Source organism: Neovison vison, chromosome 7, assembly GCF_020171115.1.
Source record: "Neovison vison isolate M4711 chromosome 7, ASM_NN_V1, whole genome shotgun sequence".
Classification (NCBI taxonomy): domain Eukaryota; kingdom Metazoa; phylum Chordata; class Mammalia; order Carnivora; family Mustelidae; genus Neogale; species Neogale vison.
Genome location: NC_058097.1, coordinates 6789718 through 6809063, shown reverse-complemented (window position 1 = coordinate 6809063; position 19346 = coordinate 6789718). Strand labels below are relative to the sequence as shown.

The 19346-nt window shown below is 46.5% G+C and overlaps 1 protein-coding gene across 1 annotated transcript in view; it reads right to left on the bottom strand.

The window, feature by feature from the left end:
• PKD1L2 (polycystin 1 like 2) overlaps nucleotides 1–19346 on the bottom strand; it is a 90238-nt gene that overhangs the window by 16818 nt on the left and 54074 nt on the right. Inside the window, exons 25-33 of the mRNA XM_044256016.1 lie at nucleotides 17323–17424; nucleotides 14979–15157; nucleotides 13146–13292; nucleotides 10685–10884; nucleotides 9809–10026; nucleotides 8857–9073; nucleotides 4838–5066; nucleotides 3921–4125; nucleotides 1977–2073 (exon numbers count right to left, since the gene is read on the bottom strand). Coding sequence (XP_044111951.1) covers nucleotides 1977–2073; nucleotides 3921–4125; nucleotides 4838–5066; nucleotides 8857–9073; nucleotides 9809–10026; nucleotides 10685–10884; nucleotides 13146–13292; nucleotides 14979–15157; nucleotides 17323–17424 — 1594 coding nt within the window. The remainder of the gene's footprint in view (nucleotides 1–1976; nucleotides 2074–3920; nucleotides 4126–4837; nucleotides 5067–8856; nucleotides 9074–9808; nucleotides 10027–10684; nucleotides 10885–13145; nucleotides 13293–14978; nucleotides 15158–17322; nucleotides 17425–19346) is intronic.

Genomic DNA, 19346 nt, shown 5'->3' with positions numbered 1-19346 from the left:
CACATCTAGATCGTTACTAGTGTTGGCTATTAGGAATAACGCTGCTACGAACATTCACATACAGGTGATTTCTCTCGGGTAGATTCCTAGGAGCAGCAGTTGGCTCTTTTAGATAAACCTGCTCTGAACACGTATATACAAGTTTTTGCATGCAAATAAGTCTTCATGTCTCTGGGATAAATGCCCAAGAATGCAATTGCTGCAGCATATGGTGAGTCCATTTTTACTTTTGAAAGAAACTGCCGAACTTTTCCAGAGTGACGGCATCCATTCCCACCAGCAGTGCGTGAACGCTCCAGTTTCTCTGCATCCTTGTCAGCATTTTTTACTTTACGTTTTACTTAGAGCCATTCTGATAGGGGCATATTGCCGCAAATGTCTTTTGAATCCATGCCTTCCGTTCCACCCCCAGTGCCAGGACAGGTCACCTCTTATCTGGACCATTCCAGTAGTCTTTTCCCCACTGGTACTTTTGGCCCAGTACTTTTGGTTTCCTAAGAGCAGCCATAGTGATCTTTCTCAAATCACAAGATAGATCATGCCTCTCTCCTCCGCAGCACTCCGGAATCCCAGCACCCACCCGGGTGCCACAAGGCTCTGCTCCCCACCCACCTCTCGGTCGTCACCTTGAACCATTCTCCCCCTAATTCCCCTTGCTTAGTCCACACTGTCTGTAATCACTGTAAAATGACAAGATCTGTTGCACCTCAGGGCCTTTGCAAGGGCCCAGTGTGCATTCCCTCCCTTCGCCAGGCTCCAGTAGCCAACATAGGTACTACTTGAGCAGAGAGGCCTGCGTTCTCCTGTGTGCTCCCTGAGTTCTCACATTTTGCGCTTGTGTTGTTTACTTGTCTAATGTGTGTCTCCCTGTGGGCAGTGCTTTCCAAGGGCAACCTGCTCTATCCTGTGCTGCGTTGCCAGGGATGAGAGCGGGGATTGGCTTTAAATGGTCAAGAGGGAACCTTTGAGGATGACAAATTAGGAGGATAGTTGCACAACTCTAGAAATTTACTAAAATCAATGAGTTACACACTCACAATGAGTGGGTTTTATGTAAATCATGGTCCTAAGCCATCGAACTGCCTGGCACACAGCGAGTACTCCCTGAGTGGCTGCCAAAAGAATGACTGAATGAATATTTAATTGTTCTCGAAGCTGGCGTCTCTTGGGACAAAAATTACTCTTTTGTCTTGGGAAGATTTTAATGGACCTTTTGGAACCTCAAAGCCAAAACAAAACAAGCTCAAACCCTATCCTAGAGTGGAAGAATACCAGCCCATGAGGAGGAAACCACACTATGTAATAATATCAGTACAATAATATGGGTATGCCTTTTGTTTATTCCTGTTGTATTTTCCCGAATGTCAGAATCTCTGCCTACACTGCTGGAGTGTTGACTCTCTCTGTTCGCTTGTTTGTTTTGTGATTATCTTATTGTAGGCATTCTCAGGAGTTTAGGCTGTGAAATGAGAGACCAGGCTGCGGGACAGGGGGCTGCTCAGTGGCCTCATCCAGCAGGGGTCAGTATGGCTCTGTTCTAATCAAACTTCATTTATGGAAACTTCATTTATGGAAAGTGGGCTAGATTTGGCCTCATGGCTGTAGTTTACAGACCCTTGTCCTGGAACTCTGTAGCCCACCTGTAAGCATCTTCGGTTTTGGTTTTCATTCTAAAGACCAAGGCCCTGAGCCTAGGAGGAGAAAGCTGCTTGCTTGTGATTACACAGAGAATGACGCCCGTGCAAAGTGCACCCCCCAAGGGGCCTCTTCTGGCCAAGGGGTCGTGCTTTGGTGCCAGAGACAAAAGCTGGGGTAGAGAATGAACAAGGTTGCTTTATAGAGTTTTGGAGGGTTTGGGGGTGCTTCTTCCTCAGGGGTGAAGAAATGATGGGGCAAAAAAGTCAGCAACTGGGCTTTGTAGGGCCGTCTCATCTTCATTGGGTTCTAGGCCCCTGCCTCCACCTACGCACTATTACCTGGGCCAGACAGAGGTCCTGGGAGGGAGGCCACCGGCTCTTCCTCATCCTCTACTCTCTTCAAGACCAGTGCAAAGAAGGCAGCAAAGCCCAGCACCTGAAAAACACCCACTGTGAACCCCAGGCCTGGGTTGGACACTGCCAGCTCCTTATCAGAGAGGGGTCAGGATCAAGGCCACATCTGTGTCCTGGGCACAGAATCATGCTCTGAGGAAATAAGGTAGGAACCAGGCCATTCTGTGCCAAGAGGGGATGTGGCTGTGAAGGGAAAGGGCCAGAGCACCTGGCCCCCAAGCAGAGACAGTGAATCCTGAGCTCCCCCTGCTTCTCGTACCAGAGATTTCCCACTGCACTTTCGCCCCTGCACTCCCCTGCTGGTAGAGCTCCCTCTTCTTTCTTTTTTCTTTTTTTTTTTAAAAGGATCTGTACTCTAGGAACGACATAACACTCATGAAAGAAATTAAAGAAGACACAAAAAGATGGAAGACCATTCCATGCTCTTGAATCAGAAGAATAAACATTGTTAAAATGTCTATACTGCCTAGAGCAATCTGTACTTTTAATGCCATTCCGATCAAAATTCCACAGGTATTTTTCAAAGAGCTGGAGCAAATAATCCTAAAATTTGTATGGAATCAGAAGGGACCCCGAATTGCTAAGGAAATGTTGAAAAACAAAAATAAAACTGGCGGCATCACGTTACCAGATTTCAAGCTTTACTACAAAGCTGTGATCACCAAGAAAGCAAGGTCCTGGCATAAAAACAGACACATAGACCAGTGGAACAGAGTAGAGAGCCCAGATACGGACCCTCAACTCTATGGTCAAATAATCTTCGACAAAACAGGAAAAAATATACAGTGGAAAAAAGATTGTCTCCTCTTATTTCTTATACTATCTCTAGTGCTGAATTACATCTCCCTCCCTTCCTCCTCCCCTCCCCCTTTCTTCATTCCATCCATGCCTTCACCTCTGCACCAGTAGAGCAGGAGCTTAGTAGTATTCTGGGCTTTGGTTGGGAACAGAGTGGCTCACGTCTCCATTCTTACTATTCTCAGACTAGATTGGAGGAGATGTCAGGAGTTGTTTAAATCAGCAGATAAAGGGTATTCAGGAAAGAACTGGGGACTATCAGGTAAAATGGGGGTTAGGGATTTGGAGAGTCTCATAGGTGTAAAGATTCATTGTGAATGTCTCTTCCTTTCTGCAGCCCCTGCCTCCTCACCCCAACACACACACAGTATATTCCTACCACCTGACTCCTTCCAGGGGGAGCCGAGGCTCCAAGCTCCAGGCTGGGGCTCAGTATTTCTCCAACTCTAACAGTAACTTTACATTTCAGAAATAGGACTATGTCTTCCAAATGACACACAGGTTTAATGATCTGGTGTTTTTTGTTGTTGTTGTTTTTGTTTTTCTGAAGGTAAAGTTCCTCTAAATTGCTGGCCTATCTCAAAATTAAAAGCATCTTTAGAATTGAGGAAATATGGTATTATTTGAGGAATTATGGAATATATATATTATAATTATATATATAATTATATATTATAGAATATAATATAGAATTGAGGAAATATGGTATTAATTGGGGAAATATGGTATATACATGTAACCTAGGGCAAGATATTTGTGACTTTCCCTTCCTAACCTCTTGTCATATATAGAACAGAGGCAAGGACCCTCCTGAGGGTGATTCCGATGCTGACTGCCACATCTTGATAAGCCACTCCGCCTGGCCTAGAGTCTCTGTCCCAGAGCCCCTGTCCCAGAACTTGGATTATCGTAGTGATTAAGCTCATTATAATTCCCTACCTGCTACCAGCACCACCTCTCCAGCAAGGCGCTGTGTAGGTTTGTAACGAATAGACAAAGAACAGCTGAGCCTAAGGACAGGGCAGCTGGCAGGAGGGAAAGTGTGGGCGGAGGGGTCCAGGGCAGCCTGACCTTCAGGGGCTGGGTGACAAACACACTCTCCACGAAGGAGACGGCCATGGAGATGAGCCACTTCAGGGAGCTGGCCCGCCCATAGTGCAGGCCGTAGAGCATGGTAAAGAAGGCTGCTACGCCACTGGTGGCTGCCACCAGGAGCCAGCCCACCACGACGAACCACCAGGGCAGGCCTCGAGGACGCTTGCTCGCCATCGGGAAGCTGAAATGCAGGATGGGTATGATCAGAGTAGCGCCTGCCAGGCTCAAGTTCAAATCCCACTTTAACCTCCCCAGCTCTGTGACTGTGGCCAAACTCCTTGACCTCTCAGATTCTGTACCTCATACCCACCTCAAAGGGCTATTCTGTATTCTATCTGGCATCTCATACCCACCTCTGTATCTGGTACCCATCTCAAAGGGCAGTTTTAATAACTTGGTGTTTGGGGGTTTTTTCCGAGGGGAAATTTCCTGTAAATTGCTGGCCTATCTCACTTTTTTCCCCCTCCATTTTCACATATTTATTCTATTTTTTTTTAATTTTTAAATTTTTAAATAAGCATATAATGTATTATTAGCCCCAGGGGTACAGGTCTGTGAATCGCCAGGTTTACACACTTCACAGCACTCACCACAGCACGTACCCTCCCCAGTGTCCATAACCCCACCACCCTCTCCCTACCCTCCTCCCCTCGGCCCCCCTCAGTTTGTTTTGTGACATTAAGAGTCTCTTATGGTTTGTCAGAAATGATCCCTGAAAATATAGTCTTTGGCCTATCTCTCTTTAAAAGGATCTTTAGAATTGAGGAAATATATTATTCATATTAAACATGTGATCTGGGTGAACATCCTTCCAAGGTGGCCAGGGGTATGTTCTCTCTGCAGGCACCCCACTGGGGGGCAGCGCCCACTCAGCACCCAGGGGAGAGGATTACCTGGTGTATGCTGGGGGTGGGGTGCCCAGCTGTCCCCCCAGACAGCCCTTCAGCATCTGCAGCTGGCTGAGGGCCTGGGCGTGGCTCTGGCTCTGGGGAAAGCCACAGGGCCCCACCAGCTGAAGCTCTTGCTCCATGTGTTCCAGCTGAAGGTAGAGACACTGCTTGTAGGCATTGTCCTTCTGAGGGTCACTTGGGCCCACCTCTGGCATCAGGCATCGCATTTGTTCTGGAGGACATGGGACAGAGAGCATTAGCTGGTGCTGAATGCCAAGAGCCGACTGCCTGCCATTGAACGACGTTAGTAACAGCTTTCAGTATTGAACACTTCCTATGCACCATGGCATGAGAAATCTAGAAAGATGGGGAAAGTTACCAGGCTTCCATGGCCAGTTAGGATTCATACGTTCCTCTTTCACCTTTTATCAAGGGCATTCTCAAAATTTCTGTACACATCGACAGAAGAGAACAGAATAAGTATCTATCACCTGCTGCCGCAAGCACCAACCTTTTGCCAATGTTGTTTTGTCTCTGCCCCCTCCCCCGACTTTCTTCTTTTTCTGGAATACCTTAAAGCAAATCCTAGATATGGTATTAGCTCATCAGCAAGTATTATTTTAAGGATTTTTATTATTGTCAGAGAGAGTGCACTCAGAGAGAGTGTCAGAGAGAGTGGCAGGCAGAGGAGAAGCCGGCTCCCTGCTGAGCAAGGAGCCCAATATGGGACTCTATCCCAGGGATCATGACTTGAGCTGAAGGCAGACGCTTAACCTTCTGAGCCACTCAGGCATCCCAGCAAATAAATTACTATTTTAATATACACAAGATTTGCCTGGTGCCAAAGATAGTGTTAGTCTTAATCTTTTGCTTTCAACTTCTTTTTATTATGAAAAATGTTAAACTTAGAAAAGTAGAGTCATGAGACGAACCTGCGCACACACTCACTACTCAAAGTTCTCAACTCAGGACCAGTTGTATTTCCCCGGCACCCAGCCTACTCTCTCCATGTGGACGATTTTGAAGCAAATTCCAAGGCCCGGGTCATGTCACTGCTATTTTAATTTTGATATGCTTCTGGAGAATATAGGGACTCTTTTAAAAATTAAAACCATGATGATATTGTTATCAACATTTAAAATGAGTAACGATAATCCCTTAATAGCGTGAAATACCCAGTGAGAGGTCAAGTTTCCCCCCCGAATATCTCATGAGTGTTTTTGTACAGTGGTTTGTTCAAATTTCAGCTTTCTAAAAAGTTTTAAAACAAACAAAGGTGTTTTTCTGTTTTAAATTACTCATTGTGGGGCGTCTGGGTGGTTCATTGGGTTAAAGCCTCTGCCTTCGGCTCAGGTCATGATCCCAGGGTCTTGGGATCGAGCCCCACATCAGGCTCTTTGCTCAGTGGGGAGCCTGCTTCCTCCTCTCTCTGCCTGCCTCTCTGCCTACTTGTGATCTCTGTCTGTCAAATAAATAAATAAAATCTTAAAAAAAATTACTCATTGCAAGAAAAAAACCCTGAACATTTCCACTATTCCTGATTCCTTCTAGGGGAAGCTTGGGCTTGTCTCCCAGAGCAGTCAGTGTCCAGGCTGATTGGACCCGTGTTTGCAAGAGGAATGTGAAACCAAATATGGGAGGTGGCAGGAGAGAGCACACTCACCCCATGGCTCCTCTGCAGTCACCAGTGAGACGTAAATGAGTGGGAAGGTAACCAGCACTGTGGAGAAGCGTGCAACTGGGCTCGGGTTAGAGGACCGTGAAGGTCTGGGACAACTCTGCCTCCCTCTGACTCAGGCCTCCTCCCTTACCCTCCTTGCTGAAGCCACAGCTGCAGGTTCTGACATCAACAGCCTTCATGCTGCAAGCCCTCTGGCAATGTTTCTGGAAGATACCATCACTCCCAATCAATTGTAACACCGCTTACTGAATACCTGCTTTGTACCAGGCTGGGTCTAAGTTTTCCTGTGTCTTATGACCTCATTCAGTCCTCAGAATGAGCCAAGAGGCAAAGTGGATCAATACTCCCATTTTACAGGGCAGGAAGCTGAGTCATAGGCTGAGCAACTTGTCCAAAGTTGCACAGCTACTGTTGCATCAGGGAGAGCCCTAGGGCCTGGCTGACTCAAGAGTCCCTGTTCTAAGGCCTCTGCTATGAACACCAAAGTGCCCAGACTCAAAGCCAGGAGTCCAGTCCAGGCATCTGCAGAGCTCCTGCAAGACAGCCTTCATGGGCAGCCCAAATCCAACTGTCTGGGACAAATCCTCCAGGGTGGCTGGATCATGGAGGTCAAGGTGGGGCTGACCACGGGGTCAGCATTAGCCTGGCCAATAAGGATGTGGGATTTTGTTTTGAGGGCACTGACTCTCAACATTAAGTGTGCTGCCTACCTCTCTGCCCACTTGTAATCTCTCTCTGTCAAATAAATAAATAAAATCTTTAAAAAAAAAAAAAAAAGTGTGCTCGAAAGTCACCTGAGTGACTGGTTAAAACTGCAGATCCCGACCTCAGCCCCAGAAATGTAATTCACTACATCAGTGTGGCCAACAGTTTATGAATTCAAATTCCCCATTCTGTAGACCTCATCCATGTCTGTGTTCTAAATAAGATTTAGACAGTGATCAGCCTGGTGTATCAAAAATGGCAGCATTCTTAACCCACACCAGCCATTATGACAGCCACTGGCCCCATTAATTGATTGAAATTAAGAAGAGAACTGCACGGGCACCTGGGTGACTCAGATGGTTGAGCAACTGCCTTTGGTTCAGGTCATGATTCTGGAGTCCCAGGATTGAGTCCCACATCGGGCTGCCAGCTCTGAGGGGAGTCTGCTTCTCTCTCTGACCTTCTCCCCTCTCATGCTCTCTCTCTCACTCTCTCTCTCTCTCTCAAATAAATTTCATAAAAATCTTTAAGAAAAAAAAAAAGATGAGCACTGCAGTTTTCCAGTCACACCAGCCACATTTCAAGTGCTCAGGAGCTACATGGGGCCCGTGGCTCTCATCTGCAGTGCATAGATGCAGAACATTTCCAGCACTGTGGGCAGTTCTGTTGGACAGCCTGGTCTGAACACTGGTGGCATTGATGTGGGTGGAAGATGGACAGGAAAGAAATAATGGTACTAAATTCTAGCTGAATACTCTTTGAAAAAGCTTGAGACCTGCGATCTCTCTGCCAAACAGAACAAGTGTTAAAAGGGTGTTAAAGACACACTTGTACCAAACTGAGATTTGCTCCTGGAAAGTCTGGAACAGAATGGAGGAGGGACTTTTTCACTCTACAACTCAGTGTTCTTTAATGTTTTTACTGTCCTGTCCATCATCTTGTGTCCTGCCCCTCACATTTAGAAGTGGATCTGGTTTGACGTTGCATCCCCCAATGCTTTACAGAAAAGGAAACTGAGGCCCAGAGAACTGAAGTAACCTGTCCAAAGTCACACAGCCCATTAATGGCAGAGCCAGTACCCAGAGTTACCAGGCTGGCCAATGCTGTTCTTACCATATAGGAAAGACCAGCCTGCCTTTTTGCTTTGTGCTTTCCATAATGATCTCCTATGCTGACATCACCCCATGCATGTTTGCTGCATGCTTTCTATGTGTTGTACAGGGCCAGGCACTAGGGAAATGACGGAGACAGAACAGTCAGATGGCTTTGACCTCACAGGGCTCACAGTCCAGCAAAGTTGGCTGCAGACTTTAAACAGCTCTTCCCACGAGTCATGATTTGGCAGGGCGGCATAAAAGCAATGCAAGAGATGCTTAGGAGATGTTAAGAACATTCCAGATGGAAGGACAAGATGTGGGATGGTCTTTAGTGGGAAGGCAGCTTGGTGTTGTGAAGAGAGCGGGTTGCCTGTGTGCAGAGAGAGGGAAGTGATGGCAGGTGGTTGCAGTGGAGGTCGGTGAGGGAGGACACCCTGTAGGACATGTTCACTCCCTAGTGATACAGAGCCGGCCCTAAGCCCTGTATCCACCTGGTCCAGATGTGCCCCCTTTCTCAGCTCAGAAACATCATGACTTACCTTTTGCTCGTAGAGACCCAAGAGGGAGCATTAAAGGGTCCTCTCTCTGTCTGGCTTCCTCCCAGAGCTCCGGCCCTGCCATGTTCTGCAGACAGACGACTTCCTGCACCAAGGCCAGAAGGTGATTGATGTCCATCAGCGCTGCTGAGTCCCAGCCGGAGGCAGGTGATGGCACCTTCAGAGCTTTCAACAGCGATCTGACGAGTCTCCACATATCCTGCCAGTCAGCCCAGGTAGGGTAAGGGGAACATGAGCAAAGGTGAGGGAGGCAGTATCGTGGTTAAGAGCATTCACTCTGGGGCTTGGCCGTCTGGGTTTGAATCCCAGCTTTGCCCACAGAGACATGATTTTGGATCACCCTGAGCCATTTCTCTCTAGGATTCGAACTGGCGCATTCCAGGTTGTATTTCGCAAAATGCATCATGTAGTAGGTGCTTAGGAAATGTTTACTGAGTGCATGAATGCAGAGGGAGTCCCTTCTCTGGGTTTCCAGCTGTGATCTATGATAAAGGTATAATATTGTGTACACACTATGTACCCCAAAAGTGTATGTACATATGTAGGTGTGTGTGTGTATGTATTCACGTGTGTGTATGTATGTCTATGGTAGGTGTGTGTGCATATGTATGTGTGTACATGTACAGGTGTGCAAAAGCATATATATATGTGTTTGTATATGCCTTTGTATATGTATGTGCACATGCATGTATACCTGTCTATAAGTGTATGCATATATACACATGCACCTGCACAGTGTGTATACATGTGTGCACACATGTGCCCAACTGAACATGCATGTGTGTGCGCGCACACACATGTGTGTGTCATTGATGAATCTTGGAGGCTGATGCTGTCATCCATCATGGGGTTGCCAGATCTGAAGCCCCAGTCCTCCCCCAACCATTTCTGCCCAGACCAGAGCACCCCCACACCATCAAGGTTGAAGACATGCCTTGGTCACCACTTCAAGTGTCAGAAGGCCATTCTCCACGGGCTGTTGTGAGGAGGCCAGGCTAGGGGAGCCCCTATCCCATTTCTCAGTGTTCTGCTCCTTAGTGACCCGAGGACAGGTGTTTCGAAAGATCTGAACGATTAGGAGATTGATGGGGAACATGAGGAGAGAGCTCTCCAGTCCAATCATCACTTCCTGCCAAGTGAATTCAATTTTACCTAGGACAGAAGAAGAAAAGGGTTAATGGAAATGTTTTTTCCACCACTTCCAGAAGGTGGGTGTGCAGTAAAGACTGACCTTGCCCAAAAGAGCCTGGCCCTTGAGTGGCTCCTGGGAGGTGACCTTTAAGCTCTTGGGATGTTCTGTCTGGTAGATATACCTTGTTTACCCGAGGTCTTAGGCCACACTGTATAGTCTATGTTAACAGTGATTTATGGTGTGGGCGGGCCTTCACCACACAGTGTCACCTCAGCCTCTGGAGGGGCTACTGGCTAAGGTCAGCCATGCGGGGGTCAGCCATGTCTATGTGAGCAAGCCCCAGTAAAACCTCTGGACACCAGGGCTTAGGGAGTGTCCCTTGTTGGCAATACTCCATGTGTGTTGTCACACATCATTGTTGGGACGACTGACCACTGCCACTGCTTCCCTGGGAGAACACAACTGGAAGTTCTGCCCTGGTCTCCCCTGGACCCTGCCCCATGTGCCTCATTCTTTTCCTGATTTTAATTGTATCCTTTTTTTCTGTAATGAGCATAATGGTGTTTCTGACTTCTGTGAGTACTTCTAGAGACTTCTTGAACCTGAAGGTGGTCTTGGGACCTCTGGAATTGTGTGACACCCACTGACCACTAGCTCTGTCATGACATCGGGACTTACCCAAGTCCATCTTTTGTTCAGCTGGGTCCTTGGGAACACCCCAGAACATGATGCTGGTCAGCATGGTGCAGAGGAGCAGGGAGAAGCAGCAGGACACTCTCTGGACACGGGTGAATTTGCTCCGAGCTGCGCAGCTGAAGATGGAATACCAGATGTGTCCATCCTGGAAGCCCGTGGACGTCTTCATGAAAAACAGGTGCCTGTGAAAAGGCAGTGAGAGGGGGCAGAGATGGGAGAAGACTGGTCTGTTCGGAGCAATCTTAGGATAAGAGGAAGGTGTTTGCTTCTAAGGTTTATCCTGTTTTCTCTCATGTGGAAGACATACAGCATCTTAACATCACTTAGTTAGTGATGGGGGTTCTGAACAGAGAAAGTTGGAATCCTAGGTGGCCCTCCTACCTGCTGTGTGCCCTCGGGCAAGTTACTTTACTCTCTCTCTGCATGTCAGTTACTCATCTGTCAAATGGGGGTTATAAAAGAACCTGCCTCATGTGATTTCTGAAAGGATTAAGTGATGATTTTTGTACAGCATTTGGCAAAGTAGCCAACATCTATGTGAGTGCTCGTCAGTGTTAGCCATTATCATTTTTGTTGTAATTTTAATATAATCCTATAACTATAGTATTATTAGGTTTATTATAACTAGTACATTAGATGATATTGGCTAAACATCCCAGGCTTTAGCTTCAGACTCAGTTTAAGAGAATCAAAATTGCAAGACAGGATTTCTGAAAATGGTACCATATTCTCCTTAGGCATCTGTGTTAGTCTAGGATTTGGTCTAGAATTTAGTCTAACCGCAGGACTGACAAGGGGCCCCCATTCACCTTGAGATTGTGTGGAACTGATACTCCCGACTGGTGCCCGTTCTGGTGGCTGATGCCAGCACCCCTCAGACTTGCATGGTACTTTGTCCCACAGTCTGTGCTGTGGGAGTGGCCTGGACTCAGTAAAGGTGCATAAGGAGAGAGGTCAGCTGTCAACAACAGTGATTTCCACGTGATTGTTCTACTCAATGTTCTGCTGATAGTTCCACTAATATTTGGTGAGCCTGGTGTTGTGTGCCAGGTGTCCTGCTGGGCACCGAGATTCATGAGGGAATGACATGGCCCTGCCTTTAGGCAGCTCTTTGTCTGGTTTTCAAGTATCACAAGTCAGATGCATTGGGAGGATCTTATCTGCTCATGTAATAGAGCACTTACCCTGAGCCGCTCACTGTGCTGAGTATACTACCCACATCACCTCACAGGACCGGCGCAGGTCTCCTTGGGGGAGGCACATTGAACAGCTCATTTTTCAGATGTGGAAGCTGAGACCTGGAGAGGTGAACTGACTTTTGCAAGGGCATGTAGCAAGTCAGAAGCATGCATGTGAAACTGGGAGCCATGTGCCCACATCAGTGTTCTGTCTGCCCTTGGGTCCAAGTGTCTCTGACTTGGACTTTTTCCCTTTGCAGGCTGAGCTGTTCCCAGTGGCAGCTGGGAGGGAAAGACACCTTTCAGTAAATGCACTGGAAACAGACTTTGTTTTGAACCTAACTCAGAAGCCATTTAAAGTAGAGGTCACAAACTCAAATGCTAAAGGGGCCTGGATAGATGTAAATAAGTCAAATTAAATGAAGTGGGGTGGGAGTGAGGTACTAGGGGTGGGTAAGGACTGTGGTAAAATAGAGAGCACATGGTCCTTCAAAGAAAAATGTTAGTACTCTGCTCTAGCAAATTGGTACCAAGCAGGAACCCTGGCCCACCACCTTCACACTTGCCAGATTCTTGTGGAGTCTCTTGAATTTTTTTTAATATTGGTTGGGAACAGACTAAATGTCCATTGATAGAAGAATGGTTGAATTAGTTGTGGGACATCCAGTCTGTGGATATTTTGCAGCCAGTAAGGGCACATTTGACCCAAGCATACTGTCCTGGAAGGATGTTCATGGTCTGTCATCAAAGAAATAAGATGACATATTTAGAGTAATACCATTTTAAAAGATATAAAATAAGCAGCATTCTGTGGTATTGTGTGTGTGCACATGAGCACGTGTGCTTTGATATGTTTGATCAGATGTAGGAGGAAGGAAGGAAGGAAAGCCAAGGGACACACATGCTGAAACACCTATTTAGAGTAAAATTGATTGAAGAAGGAGCCTCAGATGGGCAGACATGACATCACCATTCAAACCACTCTGTTCACTCATATGAAACATATTATTCTATGTCCTGTGTAAGGAAATATGAATAACTGTTCAACCATTTCACCACCTCCAAGATAATTCTGTGTCAGAGGGTCTGTATCCCTCCAGAGCCCCAACAAGAGAAACTGATTGGTCATTAATGTCACACACTCGAAGCTACCGAGGCATGAGAGCTGAAACGTGCCTTTATTCTGCTTCAGCTGGATTGTGATGCATCTTCCCTAGAGACGAAAAAACAAGATAAATAGAATTTGCTTACAAAAAAAAAAGTACCTGAATTGTTTCCTGTCCTTCTCTGTGGCCACTGGAAATACTTTGTCAAGAACACAGTCTCCAACATCAATGGACAGCCACGAGTTGCAGAGGAAATGCCACTTCTGGTCCCTAGCCAGGTCATGCACCAGCACCCGGCTCACATACCTGGAGAAGGGACCCACACTTCTGAGGACAGTGTTGAGGTGGGGTGAGGCTTCTTTGGATACAATGAGAGTTAACACCATTGCAAACCTGAGTTTAAGAACAAGAACTCCTGAAAAGACAGATTTTATATTTTTCTTCCTTGTTCTTGGTGCCTTGACCAAAATGCCCCAGTCAGGGGGCGAAGTGGCCTCACGTGGGAGCTCAGCTAGTGTGGAGAGCCAGCTCTTGGAGGCTGCCACGTTTTCAAAGATGTATGCTGCAAGAGGGTGCCTTCTGAAACTATTAGTCTGGCTGCAGGCCTGCAAGTCCAGGACCAGAGTCCAGAGGCATGGGAGAAAAGCCAAGCTGTCTACATTGTGGGCATTCAGGGAGGCACAGACACAGGCACACAAATGCTGGTCTTCCTGCAGGCGCACACCCAGGGCGTGAGCCATCTAGTTTAGACTCAGGACCTCATGGGTGTCATCTAACCTGATTTAGGTCTTTGAGACCTGGGGAAGAAATGGAATGATCTCGCCTCTGCTGGGATGTCAGATGCAGGAGCCACCATTTCCCCAGTTGCCTTATGGCTGATAAGAATAGCGATTAAAAAAAAAAAAAAAGAGCGGTATCAAGGGCCCCTCTTTATTGAGTATTTACTGTGTAATAGGGACTATGCTTGAAAGCTCCAGACATGCATTTTCTCATTTCCAGGAAGACCCCTCTGTTGAATCTCACACCCTCCTGGGGAGGCTAACATCCAATGATTGATGGGTGCAGTGCCTGGGTGTGATCAAGACCTGGGCATCCTGACCCAACTCAGGACGCTCCAGAGCTCCCCATGGAGGTCAGCCAAGCTGTTGTGCTGCATCAAAGCTCTTCTCCCTCTGCTCATCCTGCTTCCTTCTCTCCCTTCCCAGGAGCTGGTCCTAGGTACCCTGCACCCTGAACTCTATTTCAGGGTCTGCTTCCCAGGAACCAACATATAGCACTTAAAGTAGTAATGTTTAATCCCTTAGGTAAGTTGAAGATATCAATAGAAGTGCTCTGTTTTTCTAAAATTGCAAGCCAGTGATGGGTGATCAGGCTGGAAATGACTCATTTAGGTCACTAGTTTGGGCCTCACAAGCCAAATAATCCTCAGGTGGATTCTCATCTCTGGGCTTGCTGGCTCAGTGACCTTGGGCAAGTCACTTATCTTGCCTAAGTTTAAATTTTCCCACCTGTAAAACAAGAATGAGAACACTTGTCCTTGAGGAGCCAATGAGAAAAGGGCACAGAAACGGGAAGGCTTAGCTTAATGCTCAGAGTGCCAGTTGTTCTCACCTCTTCTACTAAATAACCAGCCCAATGTCTCATTTAGTCTCCCCTTATTGGGCAAGTTTACCTTCAAAATGGGCATCTATCCCCATTTTACAGATGGGGAACTGGGGCCTAATGAAGGTCAATGCTGCAAATGTGCCAAGAGTGGAGCTAGTACTGGACCCCAGGCTTGCAACCTCTAGTCCTTGTCCTAGCTACTGATCCAGGCCGTGAGGCTCATGGATGGTTGGGTCTCTCTAACCCCCCGTGTCTCTTTCTATGAAATGGGGATCCATTCTGTGTGTTTGAGGAGGGTTGTGAGGATTAGCTTGGCAGCAAATGCACAATGCCCAGCCCTGGTGTGGCACATAGTGGGTTCTCATGGTGTTCCCACCCCTGACTTACCAGGATGGCTGGTCTCCTGAGTTGTCGTGCCAAAGCCGCAGGCTCCTCAGTTCCCCCAGGGGGAACATGGTGGAGAGTAAGAAGACATCCACTCCTCCTCGCTCAAAAACTGGGATGTCAGGGTCTGACAGGTGGTGGGGTTCACTCTCTCCATCCAGGCCATATAGGGTGACAGTCACCTGAAATTCAGAGACGAGGAATGGCCAATTCCACATGATAACCAAGCCCCGGTGGCCATGTTTCATTGGAAGGATCCAAAGCCCAATGAAAACCAACCTTGCAAGGCCCCTTCATTCTCTCCTCTCTTCCCATCTTGGGCCTGCCTGAGCTATTTTTCAGGTATATGAAGATTTAGGATAACACTGCCTGCATTTTTGTCTTCAGCATGAATTATAAAACATTTCTCGGCAACCTTTTTAAACTTTCATGTGTTTGTTTATAAGGGCTCTAGTTTAAGAACTGGTTCCCCCCGCCCCCAACAATTCTATTCCCAGGGTCTCCCAGCATGCCTGGCACTGAGACATGAATGCATGAGAGCCCATTATTTCATAAATACATATTTCTAGGCCCCACTCCAGAACTACCAACTAAAAATGCTGGGAACAGGGCCCAGGAATATGCTTTTCTGCAGTTATCCAGGTGATGCTGATGAGCATGCCTGATTTCCTGAGCCAAAGAGCTGCAGTTCTGCCACCTGTGCTTGGCCCACATCCCTCAGCCTCACTGCTGCAGCGATCCCTGCACCCATGTCCAGCTGCCAGTAGCTGCATCGCTTTCCTGGAGGTTCTTGGGCTCTGAGAGTGGAGACTGGAAGTGCCAGAGAATTAATGGTTCTGTGAGCTGTCCTCCATCAACAACTCATGGGATTGGTGGGTAAATAAGCCAGTTCCCTCAGCCATCAGTGGAGATGACTTTGAGGCCCATGCTGTTTACTACTTTCCATAGTCCCATTGTGGGATTAGCTGCAACTGCCCAGATAGGTAATGGGTTGGCATCCTTTACTGGTTCTGTCCCTCCCTTGTCACCTTCTCAGTCCTCTACTGGGGCGTCTAGGATCCAACACCACCCCCTGCCAAATCAACTACTCACACTCAAATCCTTGTTTTCACTCTGTTTCCACCACAAAGTTTCTCCACAATAGACATTCTGGACCCAATAATCCCTTGCTCTGGGGGCTTTCCTGTGCACCATAGGATGTTTTGCAGCATCCCTGGTCTCTGGCAGATCCCCATACTAAGACAATATTAGATTAAAAAGTGACTGCAACTCTCCAGAAAAAGAATTGGCTTATGGGTTGCAAGTTTTCACTCCTTTCCTATTAAGATGGACTATTGAATGTTTAAAGGAAATGAGAAGAATGTTTCATTAGATGATGAAATTAATTCCTATGGTTATTCCACAAGTAGTTACTGAGCACTTACTCTATGTTAGACAGCTGGTTGAGGGCCCTAGACACAGCAATAAATCAAAATAAAACAATTTTTAAAATGAAAGTAAAACAAATACATAAATAAAAATAGGATTTAAAAGGTAAAAAGACAAATGCTCCACTCTAATGAATCTTACTGTTATTAAAAAAAAAAAATAGAGCTTTCTCCAGGTTAGTATACACAGTACCACTGGTTCTCCAGCTGTGTTCCACGAGGCCCTCAGTTTTAGTAAAGGAAACTTCAAAACTGCTGCAGAGGACAGTATATTCTGATGAGTGATGTGGCACAGGCCAGACTTAACTAAGGATGGTGAGACGTTACAGAGACAACCTGCTATATGTTCCACAGCTAAATGCTCAAGAACCTCAGAGAATTTATAAGCGAGTGAAATAGTTTCTTCACTACTTCTAGTCAGCCTGCTGAAGGAGAGATGGCTCAGCCTGACCTCTTAGCTAGATGCCTGCTAATCAGTTTGCCTAGAAAAATGTAACTCAAGACTCATTGCTTTCAAACGGTACGCATATTTTCTTTCTTTCCTTTCTCCCTTCTCTCTTAAAAATTCTGTTTCCTCTTTATTCATTGATAGCAGTTTACTGACTGTGTTCTTCATATGTGAGCAGACTTGCATGCAGGTTACCAACTGAGTTATTCTTTGGTAGGGATAAGGGAGGTGACCGGTGGCACGGTGCTAGACCCCAACTATTCCTTAACCTATTCTCCTTTATCTTTTTAAATATTGGGACTTGGAGGGGATGTTTTGTTTGGCAAAAGATTCTTTCCTTTAAAAAAAACAAAAACAAAAAGAAAAAAAACACAATTTTCAGCACTAAATCCACTGTGCTAAGGCAACTCAACAGTGGACCAGCAAGTGCTTTGTAGGTGGGACATAATGATCAACTTGCATGGTCACGTACCTTGGAGGAAGTTGCTGCCCCTCTCCGGTGTCCAGTGTAGACTGTCACCAGGTAGTGGTACTGGGCAAAGGGATCATTGTCCTCCAGCACTGTGACCTTCACCTGGACAGAAGGATGGCATTAGGAGGGCCCTGTTCAGGGGGTTCATCCACTGCATGACAGTTAAGAGGGGACTGATCTTCATGACAAAGGGATAGAGCAAAATTATGTACGTTATTTATTCATTCCATTAGGTGAGAACAAGTAAAATAAAAAGCTTTTTGAAAATGTACAAAATGCATCTAATATTAAATAAAGCTCAAAATAGTCAAACAGGAAATGAACTTGGCATTAAGTTGAGACTCTGTTCAATGATTGATCTGGTGAATGACACAAATTCTGTTTATGGAGAATTTCTAACATTGGTGACCAGACTGGGACTCCAAGGGAATCTAAAGGGAGTGAACATAAGGGTGATTTAGCAGCAAAACAAAACAAAGCCAGACTCTGTAGATTGATGAGCCGCCCAGATCTCCTGCCAATGGAGGGGTTGTTCCTCCAGATGTCAGGCATGCAAGAGCCGCCTCCTGCTCTCCTGGAGAGGCTGACACACAATGGCAAATTGATGTGGTGTCTGGGTGGTATCAAGACGTGGGCATCTTAACCCAACTCAGGGCGTCTCTGGAGTTCCCAGTTCAGATTCTCTCTCTGCTCATCTTGTGTCCTTCCCTCCCTTTCCAGGGGCTGATCCTAAGCACTTTGTGCAATACTGAATGCTCAACTCCATGGCAGAGTCTGCGTTTTGGGAACCAGCCTACAGGTGAGGCACTTAAAGTATGAATGTTTAATCCCTTGAGTGGATCGAAGACAGCAGTATAAATGTTGCAGCTACTACTAAGGTTCATGCCACCTTAACATCCTAGGAGGTGTTGCTGTGTTGGGGGAGGGTAGCAAATGGAGAATGTTCCAGAGCTTTGGGGAGTGCATCCTTGCATTTGTTGATGAGCACAAGGTACACTCTTACTCAAGACACACAACATTTTATTGAAGGCTTACTAAATGTCAGACATGGTGCCTATGTTGGAAAAATAATCAGAATTTTGTTGTTGGCAATTTGTTGTTTGAACTCACTTCTATCCTGAGACCTGTCTTATCATCAAGTAGGTCTGGGTTTGAATTCTGGCTTCAAGGAGGTAGCTTTGGACCAGTTACTTGCCCTCTCTGGTCTTTGGTCTCTTTTACTCTGTAGGAAGATTTTTGGTCTCTTCTACTCTACAGTAAATGGGGGTGGGGGTCTCAGAAGGCCTGGGCTGTCCAAACTCTCCACATTTCAAAGAAAGCCCTGGCTCTTGGGCAGCTCCAGAAAGATAATCTCTATGTCTTTAGAATATCCTGCATGATAAGTGTGTCTTTGAATACCTTGGCCCACACCATGTAGTCTCTGCTGACAATGTGAGGGCTTTGGGCCATCCTGAAACAGTCTGACCTCTGGATGGTGGTGGTGATGGTCAGTGGTTTGCTTAACCAAACTGAGTCATATGAGCAGTCCAAATGTATATGACTGACCCCCACTTAAACCCTGGGCACCAGGGCGCAGCTGAGCTTCCCCTGTTGGCAGCTCGTCTGTCCTGTCACACTCCATTGCTAGGAGAATGAAGTATGTCCACACAATCCCACTGGGAGAGTACAGCTGGAAGCTCTTGCTGGATCTCTCCTGGACCCTTCCCTTTGCTGAGTATAACCTGCATTGTTCACTGTAATAAACCATAATCATGAGTTTAACAGTTTTTCTGAATTCTGTGAGTCCTTCCAGCAAATCATTGAACTTGAGGAGGGTCTTGGGGACTCTCAACATGTACCTTCTTCTTAGAGCTGTGGGGGAGCATTAAATGGGATAATCCCTGGCATATAGTAAAACCTCAGTGAAAGGTCAGTAACAGAATCATCCAGACAGTTTGATAAGAAACGCCATTTGACATTTGAGGCTGGCAAACTGGCTTGCATGGTACAACACGGGTTTGCTGCTAGCCCTTTGGCTCCCCACC